The 14318-nt window shown below is 47.2% G+C and overlaps 1 protein-coding gene across 3 annotated transcripts in view; it reads left to right on the forward strand.

The window, feature by feature from the left end:
- LOC127039059 (CYFIP-related Rac1 interactor A-like) overlaps window positions 1–14318 on the forward strand; it is a 39482-nt gene that overhangs the window by 11401 nt on the left and 13763 nt on the right. For 2 of the 3 annotated variants that reach the window (XM_050932197.1, XM_050932201.1), the window contains exon 2: window positions 13204–13288. In XM_050932197.1, coding sequence (XP_050788154.1) covers window positions 13230–13288 — 59 coding nt within the window. In that variant the 5' untranslated portion in view covers window positions 13204–13229. Of the gene's footprint in view, window positions 1–13203; window positions 13289–14318 lie in introns of those variants that run through there. The other variant, XM_050932200.1, reaches the window with a different exon arrangement.

The raw sequence follows: 14318 nt of genomic DNA on the forward strand, positions 1-14318 counted from the left end.
TCCAGGCTATCGGGCTGTCTTCACACGTGGAAGAGGTCCCTTTCCACTTGGGTAAGGGCAGTTTGTTCGGGTAACTGACCGTGGTTATGGTATGGGCGGTACCCAAGTTGATAGTCGAGGTGCTGGCAGTCATGGTGGTGGGAACCGGGTGGTGCTATTGTCTTTGACAGGGCGGTGTTAGCAAGGACGATGAGAGTGGTTGAGATGCCCAGGAGGAAGGTTATACTGGTTTGAGAGCAGTGGCAATCCAGCTGTTAGGGCAGCTGATGCCCTTGTCCCATTCGCACACACGAGGAAACAGAATTAGAGTCAATTCGATTTAACCCCATCCAAGGTAACACTCACAGCTGTTAGTTTCACAGAATTGCTCTTCCAGATGGCAGAGGGCAGTGGAGGGCAGCTGCTCCAGACTGCCTATGGCCCAGTGCCCTCGATTGGGAACGCTGCCCCCACTCAGCCCAAAGCCTGGTGGGTATGGTGCAGATGCCCATGACCCGTTAGAGGGCTCCAAAGCCACAGCAGCAGCTGTCGCAGCGGTTCCTTCACACAAAAAGGGCACTTTCAGAACTGCCCTTAATTAACAAGCATCTATGCAGAGTCACCACCGTGCCGGCAATTTGTTAGTTAGTTAATTAGCTTACGGAGAGCCCCATCACCACGGCAGCGAGGTGCTTGTTAAGGCATTCAAAAGGGCATCTTGCAGCCAAACCGCACATGCCAGGGAGCTGGTGTCAGCAAAGCTAATACCAGGGTCGAGGAGACTTTCGAGGCTGGAAGTGGTGGCAGCAATGCCGGCATGGCTGATTATTTGGCAGGCGCGAATACCCATGCAAAGGCTGACGGCGCTGGTAGCAATGGTGCCAGCAGTGCTGCAGTAGAGAGGGTGGCAATGGATTCTGCAGGGCTCCTGGAAACCTGTTAATGGCAGAGCAGGAAAGAAGCCGTGGGCGAGTGATAACCTGGGAACAAGCTTCTCCATTCACATACAGCGCCACTCCGCTGCCCCCCTCCCCCACGGTGTAATGCCACTCAGAAGGCAAATGACGAAGGGAAGGCAGCCTGCCTAAGATAACTTGGCCTGGAGAGACAAATGGCTGGGATGGCATTTGCTGGGGCTCTCTTGTGCTTTAGAGTGGGAAGGTGCCAGGATGAGCTGTAGTGCTGCCAATCTTCAGCCTGGCTGAGGGCAAAGCTCCGTCCTGGAGGGGATTATTCAACACTTGGCATTTGAGACAAGCACTGAGATGCAGCGTGGGTGACACCCTTGTATTTCAGAATGGTGCCCATGAGGCTCTGGCATTGGAAAACATCTGTGTTACCTTGGATCTACTACAGCATAACATAACATCTGGTGCCAGCTCCTCAGCTAGCGCAAACTGGCTTATCAACTGTGGAACTACACCGATTTCCACCAGCTGAGGATCTGGCCCTGGGGCGTTACTATGCCCCCATTACAACAGCATCCGGGAACATGCAGAGATGAGGGATGGCTGCATCAGGTTTGGTATCTTACCACTGGGAGAGACAAGAACCATCTCTACAGGGCAGTGTCTAGGAGAACGAATAATTTGCCTTGCCTTAAAATTTTTGTCAAGACCTCATTTAATTCTCCAGCAGACATCCCCAGAAGGGACACAAGCGATTTAGTCCAAAAGGAAACCAGGCTTTATTTTGCGAGAGCTGTTTGAATAAGGAGTCAGACCCTGGTAGCCTTTACTGTAAATAAAATCCCTTTGCACTGTGTCTTACAATTCCGGCCTGGCCTCCGAAGAAGTGGGCTGTAGCTCACGAAAGCTCATGCTGAAATAAATTTGTTAGTCTCTAAGGTGCCACAAGTACTCCTGTTCTTTCTATCAGTACAATGTAACATCACTTCTTCGCCAGGAGGTCAGGAGGAAGAGCAGGGCCGTCCTTAGGCATAGGCAACATAGGCAGCTGCGTAGGGCACCTGAAAATTTGGGGCACCACTGGGTCTTAGTGTCCACCCTCTTGTTTTCCTATCCCTGTTTTGACCCTTCCTGCAGGCTCCCACAGATGGCTGATCTAGCCTGGTGAGTCTTCCTTGGGAGGGAATCTAGTAGTTAAAAGTGAAAAAACCTCCAGCCTGCCAGACCTATTAGCACAAGGTTGAAACTGTTAAAGAGACATTCAAGGGGTAATAAAGCCATTTAACAAGCATTTGCCAACCCCAAGGTATATACTGACAGGTTTCAGAGTGGTAGTCCTGTTAGTCTGTATCAGCAAAAACAAGGACGAGTCCTTGTGTCACCTCAAAGACTAACAAATTATTTGGGCATAAGCTTTTGTGGACTAGAACCCATTTCATCAGATGTTCACGAAAGCTTATGCCCAAATAAATTTTTATATTGTCAGTTTCTGACTTTACTGACAAAAACAGTTGTGCATTAATGTAATACTTACACAGAACATGTCAGTCTACAGGACCTTAGTTTAAAATTTGCTTTAAAAATATTTCATTAGTGAGCTGGTGAAGATTATAAAATCACATTTCTAAAAAATGCTTGCATAGAGTTTTAGATGCACAATCATCTTTAGCCTTAAATGTGTGGATCTTCACACATAGTTTTTTAAATAAATCCTTCAAAAGACCTCCCTTATCTAAAATACACATTTTAATTACTATAGTTAAAAAAAAAAGTCCAAGTCTTCCAAGTCTTCCTGTCCTTTCTGTCTATCCCTTCACCACCTCTCCTCCCACTCCCCACTGAAGAGAGCCCTTAAAGGGACAACAGTCCTTTCCTTCCAGATAGCTGGACAAAGAGTTCCCTTTCTTTACTTCTGACTATCAGACAAACTAGTTTTAAAAGAACCCTCCAGAAAAATCAGTACCTTAGTAAGACAAAATCCTTGTTATACCTAAAATCTTTGGAAACATATTTTTTTAAAGTTGGTGAAATTTCATAACCATGTCTCTTGTTATGGAGATCACACAAAGTAAATTACTGTTCCCTTTTTCTAAAAGCAATGAACATTGTTATGAACACACTAAATCTCTCTGATTAATTTAAAAGAATGTCTTTGTTTCAGTGAGTTAAATATGTAGTAAACTGGAATGCTGGCTTAAGATTTGAGTACATTTGAAATATAAATTCAACTTAGAAATACTGATGAAGAAAACGTAAAACAGAGAAGAGCTGCATCATGTATTCCATTATATGTAATGTTGTATTCAGCAGGACAGCTGACTCACCCTTACTATGAAGTTTTTGCAAATAAATCTCTGACAAACTTCAGGGCATATCAAAAAACCTGTGACTGACATTTTTTATTCCCAAATTTTAGTGCTTTTAATTAGGTACTTTCTTCATGTCCATTCTGCATGAGGGAGAGGGCATGGAAGTCTCTGTGGGGAACTGTGACTCTCCGCCACCATGAGGCAGGCTGGGCATCTCATTATCCTTTGCTGTCAAGTCCCTCCTCCCCCTCCCCCACCAGGCTGTGAGCTTGGGCTGCCATCCGGCATAGGGGCACCAGTTTAATAATACTGCCTAGGGCCCCATAAATCCTAAGGACGTCCCTGAGGAAGAGGATGGGGTCAGCGCCCGGGGGCGAAGAAGAATCCACAACAATACCTTTTTTTCAAGGAACAGCTTTCTAATAGGGTCCTCGTGCAAAGTTGAGGGCTCCCTTCTTGTCCTGGAGAACACGGCAGCCATCTGAGGCCTGGTCCACACTACAGCGTTAAATCGATTTAAACAGCGTTAAATTGATTTAACGCTGTACCCGTCCACACTACAAGGCACTTAAAATCGATTTTAAGGGGTCTTAAAATCGATTTCTGTACTCCTGCTCAACGAGAGGAATAACCTTAAAATCGATATTACTATATCAATTTAGGGTTAGTGTGGACGGAAATCGAAGTTATTGGTCCCATTCTTTTACTGAACTACCCAGAGTGCACCGCTCCGGAAATCGATGGTAGCCTGGGACCATGGACGCACACCACCGAAGTAATGTGCCCTAGTGTGGACACGTAAAATCGATTTTATAAAATCTGTTTTATAAAATCGATTTTATTAATTTCGATTTTACTCTGTAGTGTGGACGTGGCCTCAGAGTTTTAATGAGGGCGGCTCTCTGGCTGGGTGGCTGCTGCCTTGCAGTTGCTCAGAGGCCTTCCCAGAATGTGTTTCTCTAAAACAGGAGAGGGATGATTTGCCGCGCTGAGCTGGGTGCAAATTGCATCATGAACCCTAAGCCCTGTTGGATCTTCCGCCGCATTAATTAAACCCAAGCAGTCAGACTGTTACATGCAAAATCTAGCTTGAATGGGAAACGTGCGGCCCAAAGAGACAAAAAGAAAACCCTAATCCAGGGCTGATGCTTCCTCCACCTCTTACCCACGAGTGAAAGAATGAATGAGAAAGCAGCTTTGGGGAAGGCATAAGGGGAGGGCTTTGTTCTGCCCTTAGCTACACCAATCTGAAGGAACACCACCAGTGCCTCTGATAATTTGACTCAGAGGACCAGGCATAACTTTGGGCCAGATCCTGCGGTCTTTTGCTGAGCAAACCAGGTGTCGGCTTGCAGGGGAATTCCTCCTCTCCCCACCCTGGGGATGATTTTTTTCTTACCTACTGCTCGGTGCAATCTGTTCCATTGGGACTGTGGGCCTCAGTGACAAGTCTGGCCTGCAGGGATGATGCATCAAGATCAAGGATGGGAGCAAGGGGTGGGGGTGGGGGTGGATATCACCCACATAAAACCCAGTGATGGAATTTTAACCAAGGCCCCTCACCAGCACATCACTGATCCACCCCCGTCTACATCAAGCAACTAGCAGGTTGGTGATTATGCAGAGAGCTCGCCACTGACACAGGACCCAGTGCTGTTCCCATTAAAGTCAATGGAGCAGCTGGGGGTAGGAGAAGCCATGGTTTCCTGTCTCCACACGTTGTCTCTTGACTTGTACGTAGGCTCTATGTTCTTTGGGGCAGGGAATGTCTTTGTGTTCTGTTTCAGAATAGCAGCAGTGTTAGCCTGTATCCGCAAAAAGAACAGGAGTACTTGTGGTACCATAGAGACTAACAAATTTATTTCAGCATGAGCTTTCGTGAGCTACAGCTCACTTCTTTGGATGCATAGAATGGAACACACAGACAGGAGATATTTATACATACAGAGAACATGTTCTGTGTCTGTACAGAGCCTAGCACAAGGGGAAGCTTGGCCCATGACTAAGGCTCTTGATTGCTACTGCAATCTAAATTAATAGTAATTATAATCATCTGGTGACTTTACCCTGGTTGTTGCTTAGGCTGTATTCTGAAGCCAACTCTGATGTCAGGTTCCTCGTTGGTTTCCTCATTACCAAATGCCATTTTCCAGGGGGGACACTGGTCCTTCGTGGCAGCCCTGCTAACTGGAAACATGTATCTTTAAAATAGCAAAGAGTAACAATCCCATATACCAGCTGCGGCTCGAGCGTCCACTGTAAATCTCTGGATGACGAGAGATTTTCTCCTCTGGGTCTGATGACTTGTGCGACCTGCTGGGGATGAAAAACTCACCTATGCAAACAGGCATAAACCAGGGAAAACCAATGACTTGGAGACGTGTTTGGGAATTTAGTTCCATGTCATTGGAAATAAACAATCTCACCCAATCCAGTTGCAGTCAGTTTTCTAATAAACGATAGACAGAGGGGTAAGGACAGTTCAGGCACTAGCTTAGGACCTGGGCTCGGGTCCCTGCTCTGCCACAAACACCTGGTGTGACCTTGGCTAGTCACTTAGCCTCTTGGAGCCTTAGTCCCCCATCTGTCCCATGGGCTCCTGGTACTTCCCTACCTCACAGGGATGCTGGGAAAAGCTCGGATAATATGGTATCAGGGACCATATAAGAACCTAAGGCTACATCTCCACTGCACCCCACTACACCCCACAGGGAAAAGCAGGTGGCTTTCACGCTGTAGTGTGTAGCTACATGCAGTCGGTGAAAGGCTCTGGTGGGGGAAGGCAGTGAGGAAAGCCCAGCAGTGGGGAGCTACCGGATCCTTTCCCTGCTGCCAGAGTCCTTCCCTGGCAGCAGAGTGGCAGTGGGACACTACACTGTTTAAAATGGCAGTGCAGAGCGGGCAGACACTGCTTGGGTGTGCAGAGGGCTGTGTAGGGTACACACCCACAGGGCTCAGGTGTGTCCTAACTCTACTCACCTATGCAATGCCTCACCATCTACATTGCTATCTATACCTGTGCTTGGGGGCGTGGGTGTAGTGCAGGTACCCAACACGCCACAGAAAGGCCCGGGCACTGTCGCCGAACCTTAAGATAGATGCTGGGCTAAATTCGCCCCTGGCATTGCTGTATCAATATCAGTGGAGTTACACCAGTGACAAATTGGACCCAATGTAGTGAGGAATTATTTTTTTTTATTATTGTTATTTTGTAAAGAAATTAAACTCCCCATAAAAATAAAACTCACCTTCCACTGGTTGATTTTTGGGTGGCGGGAGGGCATTTTGCACCTGGGTCAGCGGCAAATTAGAGCATGCCGGAGAGGGCGTGTTGTTTAAGACGCATAGCTTATGGCAGCCCGCTGGGGAATTCCGGCTGTCCTGGGATCTAGAACACAGGAAACGAGCAATCCGATATTAACTGCTGGGGTATCCGGGGAGCTGGTGGTGGAAATAGCTGTAGTCTGTTTCAAGACTGATGCACCAGAGCCAGGGGAGTGTCACGGAGTCACCGGAGTGCTGCTCTGGAACTACTGCATGCAAAGCCAGCCAGCACCCTGGGGGAGCCTCCTCTCTCGGAGCAGCCTGTCGCCAGGGCAAGAAGCTCACAAAGGGTCTGAACTTGGAGCATTCAGCATCCCCTTCCACCTGTGTGCTTCCCACAGCGAGTCTGCCCAGGCGGGGCTCCTGGGGAAGCCAGAGGGCCCTGCACCCCAACTCCGCTGTCAGACGTGACTCTCAGCCAGCCGGTAAAACAGAAGGTTTATTAGTTGACAGGACACAGCATGAACAGAACTTGTTAGCACAGAAATCAGTGACTTTCAGCCAAGTCCATCTTTGGGGGAGGGGAGCCCAGAGCCAGGGCTCTGGCCCTTCCCCTGCACCCTAAGCCAGCTGACTTCATACTGCCTGGCCCCTGTCCTGCCCATTGTTCCTCCTCCCTTGCTTCCCCGGCCAAGAGTCAGCTGGTCACATCCCCCTCCTGGGTCTCAGGTTACGAAGGGGCGGCCACAGCATCCATGCTGGAGCAGCCCCTGCAAAAGTCACACACCCTTATTCTCACTGCCTAGACATTGGTGCAATACACAGGGAAACTGAGGCACACACAGCATTCATGCAAAACAGTAAGATTCACAAAGGCTTACGTACCACATAACAAGGGAAAATCCCCACTTGTCACAGGGATCTTCTTGTGAGGCGAGGAAAATCACAAACAAAACCCAGTAGAACAATAGGAGAAATTCATAATCTCTTGGCTTCATCTCATCAAGCTTTCCAATGCACTAGCCAGGCTGAAAGGTGAATGTCCTGTCTGGAAGGACGTTTGAGTAGATGCATACCCAATGCTTGCGGGAAAGCAGCTTGGTCTGAGGGGACCAAGCCCATGGGTGGGAAGCAGGTAGTCCCGAGTGTTAATCCTAGCTCCGCAACTTATTCACTGGACGGACCTGGGCAAGTCACTTTGCCTTCCAAGCGCAGTGTGGGTGCCTGTAAAATGGGAATCAGCCATCTGTCTCACACAGAGGTGTTGTGAGGATTAGCTAGAACATTTCCAGGAGGTGCTGTGAATGCTATGTAAAGGCTCAGTATTATTACACAAAGACAGGGCTCCTTCCTTTCCTGGGAGGCTTCTGCTCAGATGTCAGCTGGAAGAGCTGAAGGAGATGATAGTAAAAAGAACAGATTCCTTCCATGAAAGGCTGGCTGGCTTCCAAAAGCCATCGACTGCTGGTGAAAAAAAAAATAGAGGCAAATAAGGTGAACCTTCAAGGCGCAGAGCACAGAGGCACAGGCTGCAATGCTGGCCCCACCCACAGCAGGGACAGCCGGACTGCCCGTATGGATAACATCAGACAAATTAGAAAATGAGAGCAGGCAGTATTGCAGGAGGCAGGGCCCAGATCTTCAAAGGCACTTAACTCTCATTGAAATCACTGAGAGCTAGGCATCTCCGTATCTTTGAGGATCTGGCCTAGCACCCAAATTCTGTGCTCCATGGCTCTGGACTGTGCTGCGCTTGCCTTTATTTTGGTATTTAATGTCCCGTTATAATGACAGGTAGTCACAGAAAAGCTGACTGTGTACAAATGGTACCTTCCTTCTCAGCTGTGTGTCATCACGGGCAGATCTGGTGACCCTAGTTACAAAACTATGCTTCTAGTGCTTTTTATTCCCGTTCGGCTTGCAGAGCCGGTGCAGCTAGAGGAGACCGAGCTGGATGCGATTCCGGCTCACGCAGCATCAGGAGAATTATTAAGCTAGGCCAAGTAGCAGAATGGTTATTACTGATGATGATACACAAGACTGAGAGAATCCAGCTTGGCTTTCAGATCCCAGGGGGAGTTGACAGGGCTGGCAGCTAAAAAAAGAAATGTCTTTTGAACCTGCAAACTGAAGAAAGCTACTAAAGAATTGCTGAGACCAACCCAGACTCCACAGTGCTGCTCCCACAGAGTCATTTCAGAGTAGAACTGAACTCTCGGAGGACCTCAGGGGAGGCAGTGACCTTTGTAAAAGAGGAGTGAAGGCCGGGAAGCAATGGGATCAAATGCAATGGAAGATGTGGACAGCGACTGGTCTGAATCGCTGTGTACTGACCACCTAACATTACTGGGCATTTATCTGATGCCTGCATTTTGAGATTTGCACCGGCAAGGTGAGGTCCTGAGATATGTTAACAATGCACAAGTCCCACTGATGTCGACAGGAGTTACGACATTTCACATCGGTTCTGATCCGGAAATATATTAGAACTAGAGCAGGTTGACAATTTTTGTTGAAACATTTTGTGGGACAAAAAATAGCTTTTCAACTCAACCATTTTTTGCAGAAAATTTCATTTTGGCCAATGTTTTCCAGTTTTTCAAAGAAAAACCAGAAACTGAATGCTTTCTTTTAAAAAAAAAATGTTCAGTTTTCAGTAAAAAAAAAAAAAAAAAATGGTTTTCAGTAAAACAGTTTGGTTTCAGAAATTGAACATTTCTCCCAAAAACTGATTTTAAAAAAACAAAACAAAAAACAGTTTTCAAGAGCAAACATTTTTCCATTCACAATTTGGGGGGTTTATAAAAAAAAATTACATAGAATTAAAAAAAACCCACATAAATAAAAAAAAAGATTCTCATAAAAAATAAATGGCATTGTTTTTACCAGCTCTAAGTAAAAAAGTTGCACTGATTAGTATTGCGCATTTGTATGGCAGTAGCTTTTGTGCCAGGTGATGTACAAACACACAACTGTTTTTTAAAATGGATTTTATAAGAAAGAAAACAATTTGTAAGAAAGCTAGACCGAGTTATCGCATTCTGATGGCTGATAGCCCCAGCCCTTTCCCTGCGGAAAGAAGCTGCAGCTACTCCCACACATGCTGTATTTTCTCTCCTAATATTAACTATGAAATGTTAAAACTTAGCAAAAGGACAACTAGGGCAGAACAGAGAGGGAGGAAAAAGAAAGTAAAAGCGGGAGGAAAGATGGGCATGGCTTCCAGCTGCCATTAATGCCATGAAAACCACACGCTTCATAATGGAGTCAGTGAATTTAAGGGTCTTGGACTTTTCCAAAATGAAAAGAGTAGGAATTATTAATGTGAGTTGCATTGTAGTACCGAGTAGAGGCTGCATATGAGCTTGAGGTCACGTCATGGTAGGTGCTGCACAAACACATAATATGAGATAGGCTCTGCCCCAAAAATTTACAATCCAGGGAGACAAAGGGTGGGAGAAAGGAAATACTACGACCTTCATTTTACAGCTGAGGAATGAAGACGCTGAGAGGTAAGGGGAGGCTGTGGCAGGGCTAGGAACTGAGGCCAGCGCCTTCACCACAAGTCCAACAATCCTTCTGCTGTCTTTTGCTTCTTGATTATGGGAGAAGACTTTTTTCTCTGCATGCCCAGAAGGGGGAGTATGGTTCCATTTTGAAAGAATGCTGCTGAAGTCGATGGTCATGGCTTTTGGGCTCACTATGCAAATGGTGAAACACAATTCCTTACACTGTGAAGGACTCAGAGCACGTTTGCTCAGTGCCACACTACCCGACGGTTTGCAGCTAGTGGCAGACCGGATCTCTGGAGAGAACTGATGGGTTTATGACAGCTGTTTCTTTATGCCTTAGCATCTCACTGACATCGAGCAGAGAGTATTTCCACCTCAAATTAGACAGAGTGTTGGTGAAAATCAGCAGTGTATAAGCATCACTACCCAGCTGTTTGCTCTGGATGGCAGGATGGCAGGGATCTCTAGTTTAGCTCTTCTTTCTCCATCTGTTTGTACTTTTTCCTCTGTGACACCCAAAATTTCTAAAGAATCTCCAAGACTTCGCTCCCCTCCGAGTTGTGCAAGAATGAAGAATCGGTGGTCCTGTGGCAAAGTGGCTTCCCAGGACTAAGAAGTTTCCTATAGGAAAAGAGCAGGGCGCATTCTTGTTTTTAAGGGGCAAACATAGTGAAATCCATACCCATACCTGTGGAACTCCTTGCCAGAAGATGTTATGACAGCCAAAACTATAACAGGGTTAAAAAAAGAACTAGATAAGTTCATGGAGGATAGGTCCATCAATGGCTATTAGCCAGGATGGGCAGGGATGCAAAACCATGCTCTGAAGTATCCTAGCCTCTGTTTGCCAGAAGCTGAGAATGGGCGACAGGCGATGGATCACTTGATGATTCCCTGTTCTGTTCATTGCCTCTGAAGCACCTGGCATTGGCCACTGTCAGGAGACAGGACACTGGGCTGGATGGACCATTGGTCTGACTCAGTCTGGCCATTCTTATGTTCATATTGTGTGGAATCTTCCCTGACAACTTGAAATGGTGCTGAAAATAAACACACAAGAGAAAACAGAGGTAAAAGGGTATTTTAAATCCTTTACTCAGTGAGTCGAGCTCTGCAATATCTTCATAGTTAGGTTTCAAACCTAAAATTCTGTTCAGTTTGCTACGGTTTGTATGATCCTGGGCTGAGTTACGGTTTCAGGAGGGAATCATGTGAGAAGAATCAGAGTAGAAAAATGTCCTGGTCACAATCCCAAATCCCATCCACAATCCCAGCATGGCTAAAGGTTTTGGCCAAATGATCAATCGTAAACTGGTAAGAGATTAATGGAGCCAGTTCACACCTCTTCAAGCTAATGACTCACTGCGTCTGCAGGCTCAGGAAGACAGCCCTGTATTGAGGTCATATTCAGAAGAGGAGGTTGTTTTTTTAAGCAACCATCATGCCACCAGCCCTTGGTTCAAAACTAAGCCCTGACGTACATTTTCTATTTGAAAGGATGGCCCTGATTGCATTTCTCATTGAATTTTTGGGCAGATTCAAACCTAAACTACACGATTGTACTCTGAGCCCATGTGAACCAAAACCAAAGAAAGTTTTGCACCTCTCCTAGCTGACTGGCCCAAGCTTCGGGCCACTTTGTTGGTGCATGGTAGTATTGCAGTGCTATTTATGGGATGCCTGGTATTTATTTGGTAGACTGGAATGGTAACATATCTAGGAGTGTCAAAAAGAGCATGCATAGTCCATTACTGACAATGCTCCATTTCCGACCACTTCTGTTTGTCTATGTTGCCATTCTTAATGATAATTTATTAATTGCCTAGATACCGTGCTGAACTGCTGATGGCCTGTTAACAATACTTTAGAGAGATTAGACAGATCCTTTGGAAGCAACTTAACTCCAAATGCAAAGAGGAAAGACCCCTCCTTATCACTGCTCCATTCTAGCCTTTAGATAAGAGTCCGACTCAGAGGCAAAAATACCGTTTGTCCCATTGCATATTTAGTGATGGATGCAACGACACTGCAGACCTTCAGCCTGCAACTTTACAAGATGTTGAAGGGGGCCTCTCTGCCGTTCTCACTGACATACAGTTTTTAGACATCTGCAGAAGGCAGTTCATCCCCAGTACAGAAGCCATAACTCATTTCTGCAGAGCGGCAGCGATAGTAACCTATTACTATAGCTTGACTGTTCCCTGGGCTAGCAGTAACTGATGCCTTTTCATGCGCATCTTGCAATCGAAATGGCTGATGATAGGAAACTGCGTCGTGAAATGAGTTCAAATCCCATGCAGCTCTGGGTGAGCAAGGGAAAGTTTGGATTGTAGACTCGTCACGGCATGATTAGAAACTCCCTGTTGTCATCTTAAAGTGCTGATCGCTTGGGCACGTACCCCTTGTTGCTTTTGACAGGCAGAGGAGCAACAGGCCCCTAATGCGCTCGATATAGGGCGGAGGGAGGATGTCTTAAGAAAAGATTTTAGCTGTTGCCATAGTGATGTGGAGAGCTCAGCACCAAGATGGAAACCAGGCAGAGATGCAGAGTTTGTATTGCAGCTTGATCTCACTCTCAGAATTCCCTCCCCGTCACAAAGATTGGCCACACTGCCTTGAGGACTAGGAGGGTCCAGGGTAGCAGTTAATGGAGGGTGTGATGGGGTTGGTCCCAATGCAATGAGGATGAATCTGGTATCTAAGCCAGCCTGTGCAAGAGACAGGCTCATGGCTGATGAGCTGTGGTCAGCTACAGATCCTGGGTTTAATTCCTGGGCAAACACTTGCCACAACCCAGGGGAGTTAACCTCTTAGCCACGGGGACACATCGTTCTCAGACAGGAACATCGTGTTTGGAGACACATCCAAGAAGGTGATCTGAACTGGAGGAGCCAGAGTACAAATGAATGAAGTGTCCAGTGAGGCCACTGCTCGGGCAAACCCCCATGACGTGGCCTGCAGAGAGGCAGAATTTTAACTGCCGTTACCCTAATAGCTTCCTCCATGTGACCCACTCCAGACAGTTGTCCTGAGACCTTTGTCCTGAGACCTCCTTGGTAGCTCTCCCTGGATGAATGGGCAAGGCCTGGGCTCAGGCAGTCACTCCCTGGCTTCCAACAAGGACACCCGGCCCCCACTATCAGCAGGTTTATAGGGAACTGCTTAGCTCATGAAGATGGTCAAAATTTGGACGCCTCCAGTGATGTTTTGTCTCTCTCCTTCTCACTGCAGATTTCTGCCAGCCGATGAAGTGATTTATGAGCATTACACAGCCCCGGTTCCTGCCATACAGGTCACTGAAGCATCAGAAATCAAGGTAAAGAGAATCATCTCTTGCTGTTCAGAGCAAACCCAACTGGGAGGCCCGCAATGGAGGAGGCTATGACCTTAGAGAGGAGGTTGTGATGTTTACTAGTGCGAAGTCACAGATAGCCTGGGCCCAGTCTCTCTCAGCAGGATGTAAGAGCACCAGTTTAAGTCTAATTCCCCTAGCAGGCACTGGATGGGCATGGGACTAGCACAAAAAAACTTCAGTTTCAACAGGAGGCACTGTACTCAATGGATGAAAAGGGGAAGCAAAGAGCTACCCTACCTATAGCAGGAGGCACTGAAGGAAGTTACGCAGGAGCACGGCTTCCAGCCCTGATTCCTGCCAGCATCAGCCAGATAGTTAGTGGCAGAGGAGCTCTGCCAGCTGGGGTCCTGGTGCCTCCTCTATGGAGTCCTTTTTACAGGCCCAGAATATAGTAACCCAGGCTGTCCTAGGCCTCTGCTCAACGTCTGTTACCAAGTAAGCCCTAGATACTAGGGCCCTGGTATTCTGGAGTCGGGCTCCTTGATCCTTGGAGTTGATACTGCCCCTGCCCTAGCCATTCCCTGGGGCCAATCAGTGATAGTAATAGACTGGAGGAGAAGATTGAGAGACCCCTGGCTGTGAGGGGGCTAGTGAATCTTAAAATTGCAATTGAGAGAGGATGAGGGGTCCCTGTCAGGGGCTGCAGCAACTGGACAGCACATTAGGAGAGCAGCAGATGGAGGTTCAGGTCACACACAAGGTTCCACTTCAGCCCAAGGATTCTTATGCTGCATTTCTGGTCTGCAAAGCAAACCAGTGCTGGACTGACAACAGGGACCCCAGCGCTGAGCTCTGATACTCCTTAACGGCAGGTCACACTGGGCAGAAGCATCATGGTCTTTCATGAAGGTGGTGGAGTCTCATGGTGGGACAGACAAGGAGCAAGACTGCCCAGTGGGGAGGGGCACCGGATGGGGAGTCAGGAAATGCTGCTTCCATTCCTGCTCTGCCACTGACTCACTCTGTAATGCTGGGCAAGTCACTTCACCGC

Source organism: Gopherus flavomarginatus, chromosome 22 (assembly GCF_025201925.1).
Source record: "Gopherus flavomarginatus isolate rGopFla2 chromosome 22, rGopFla2.mat.asm, whole genome shotgun sequence".
Taxonomy (NCBI): Eukaryota; Metazoa; Chordata; order Testudines; family Testudinidae; genus Gopherus; species Gopherus flavomarginatus.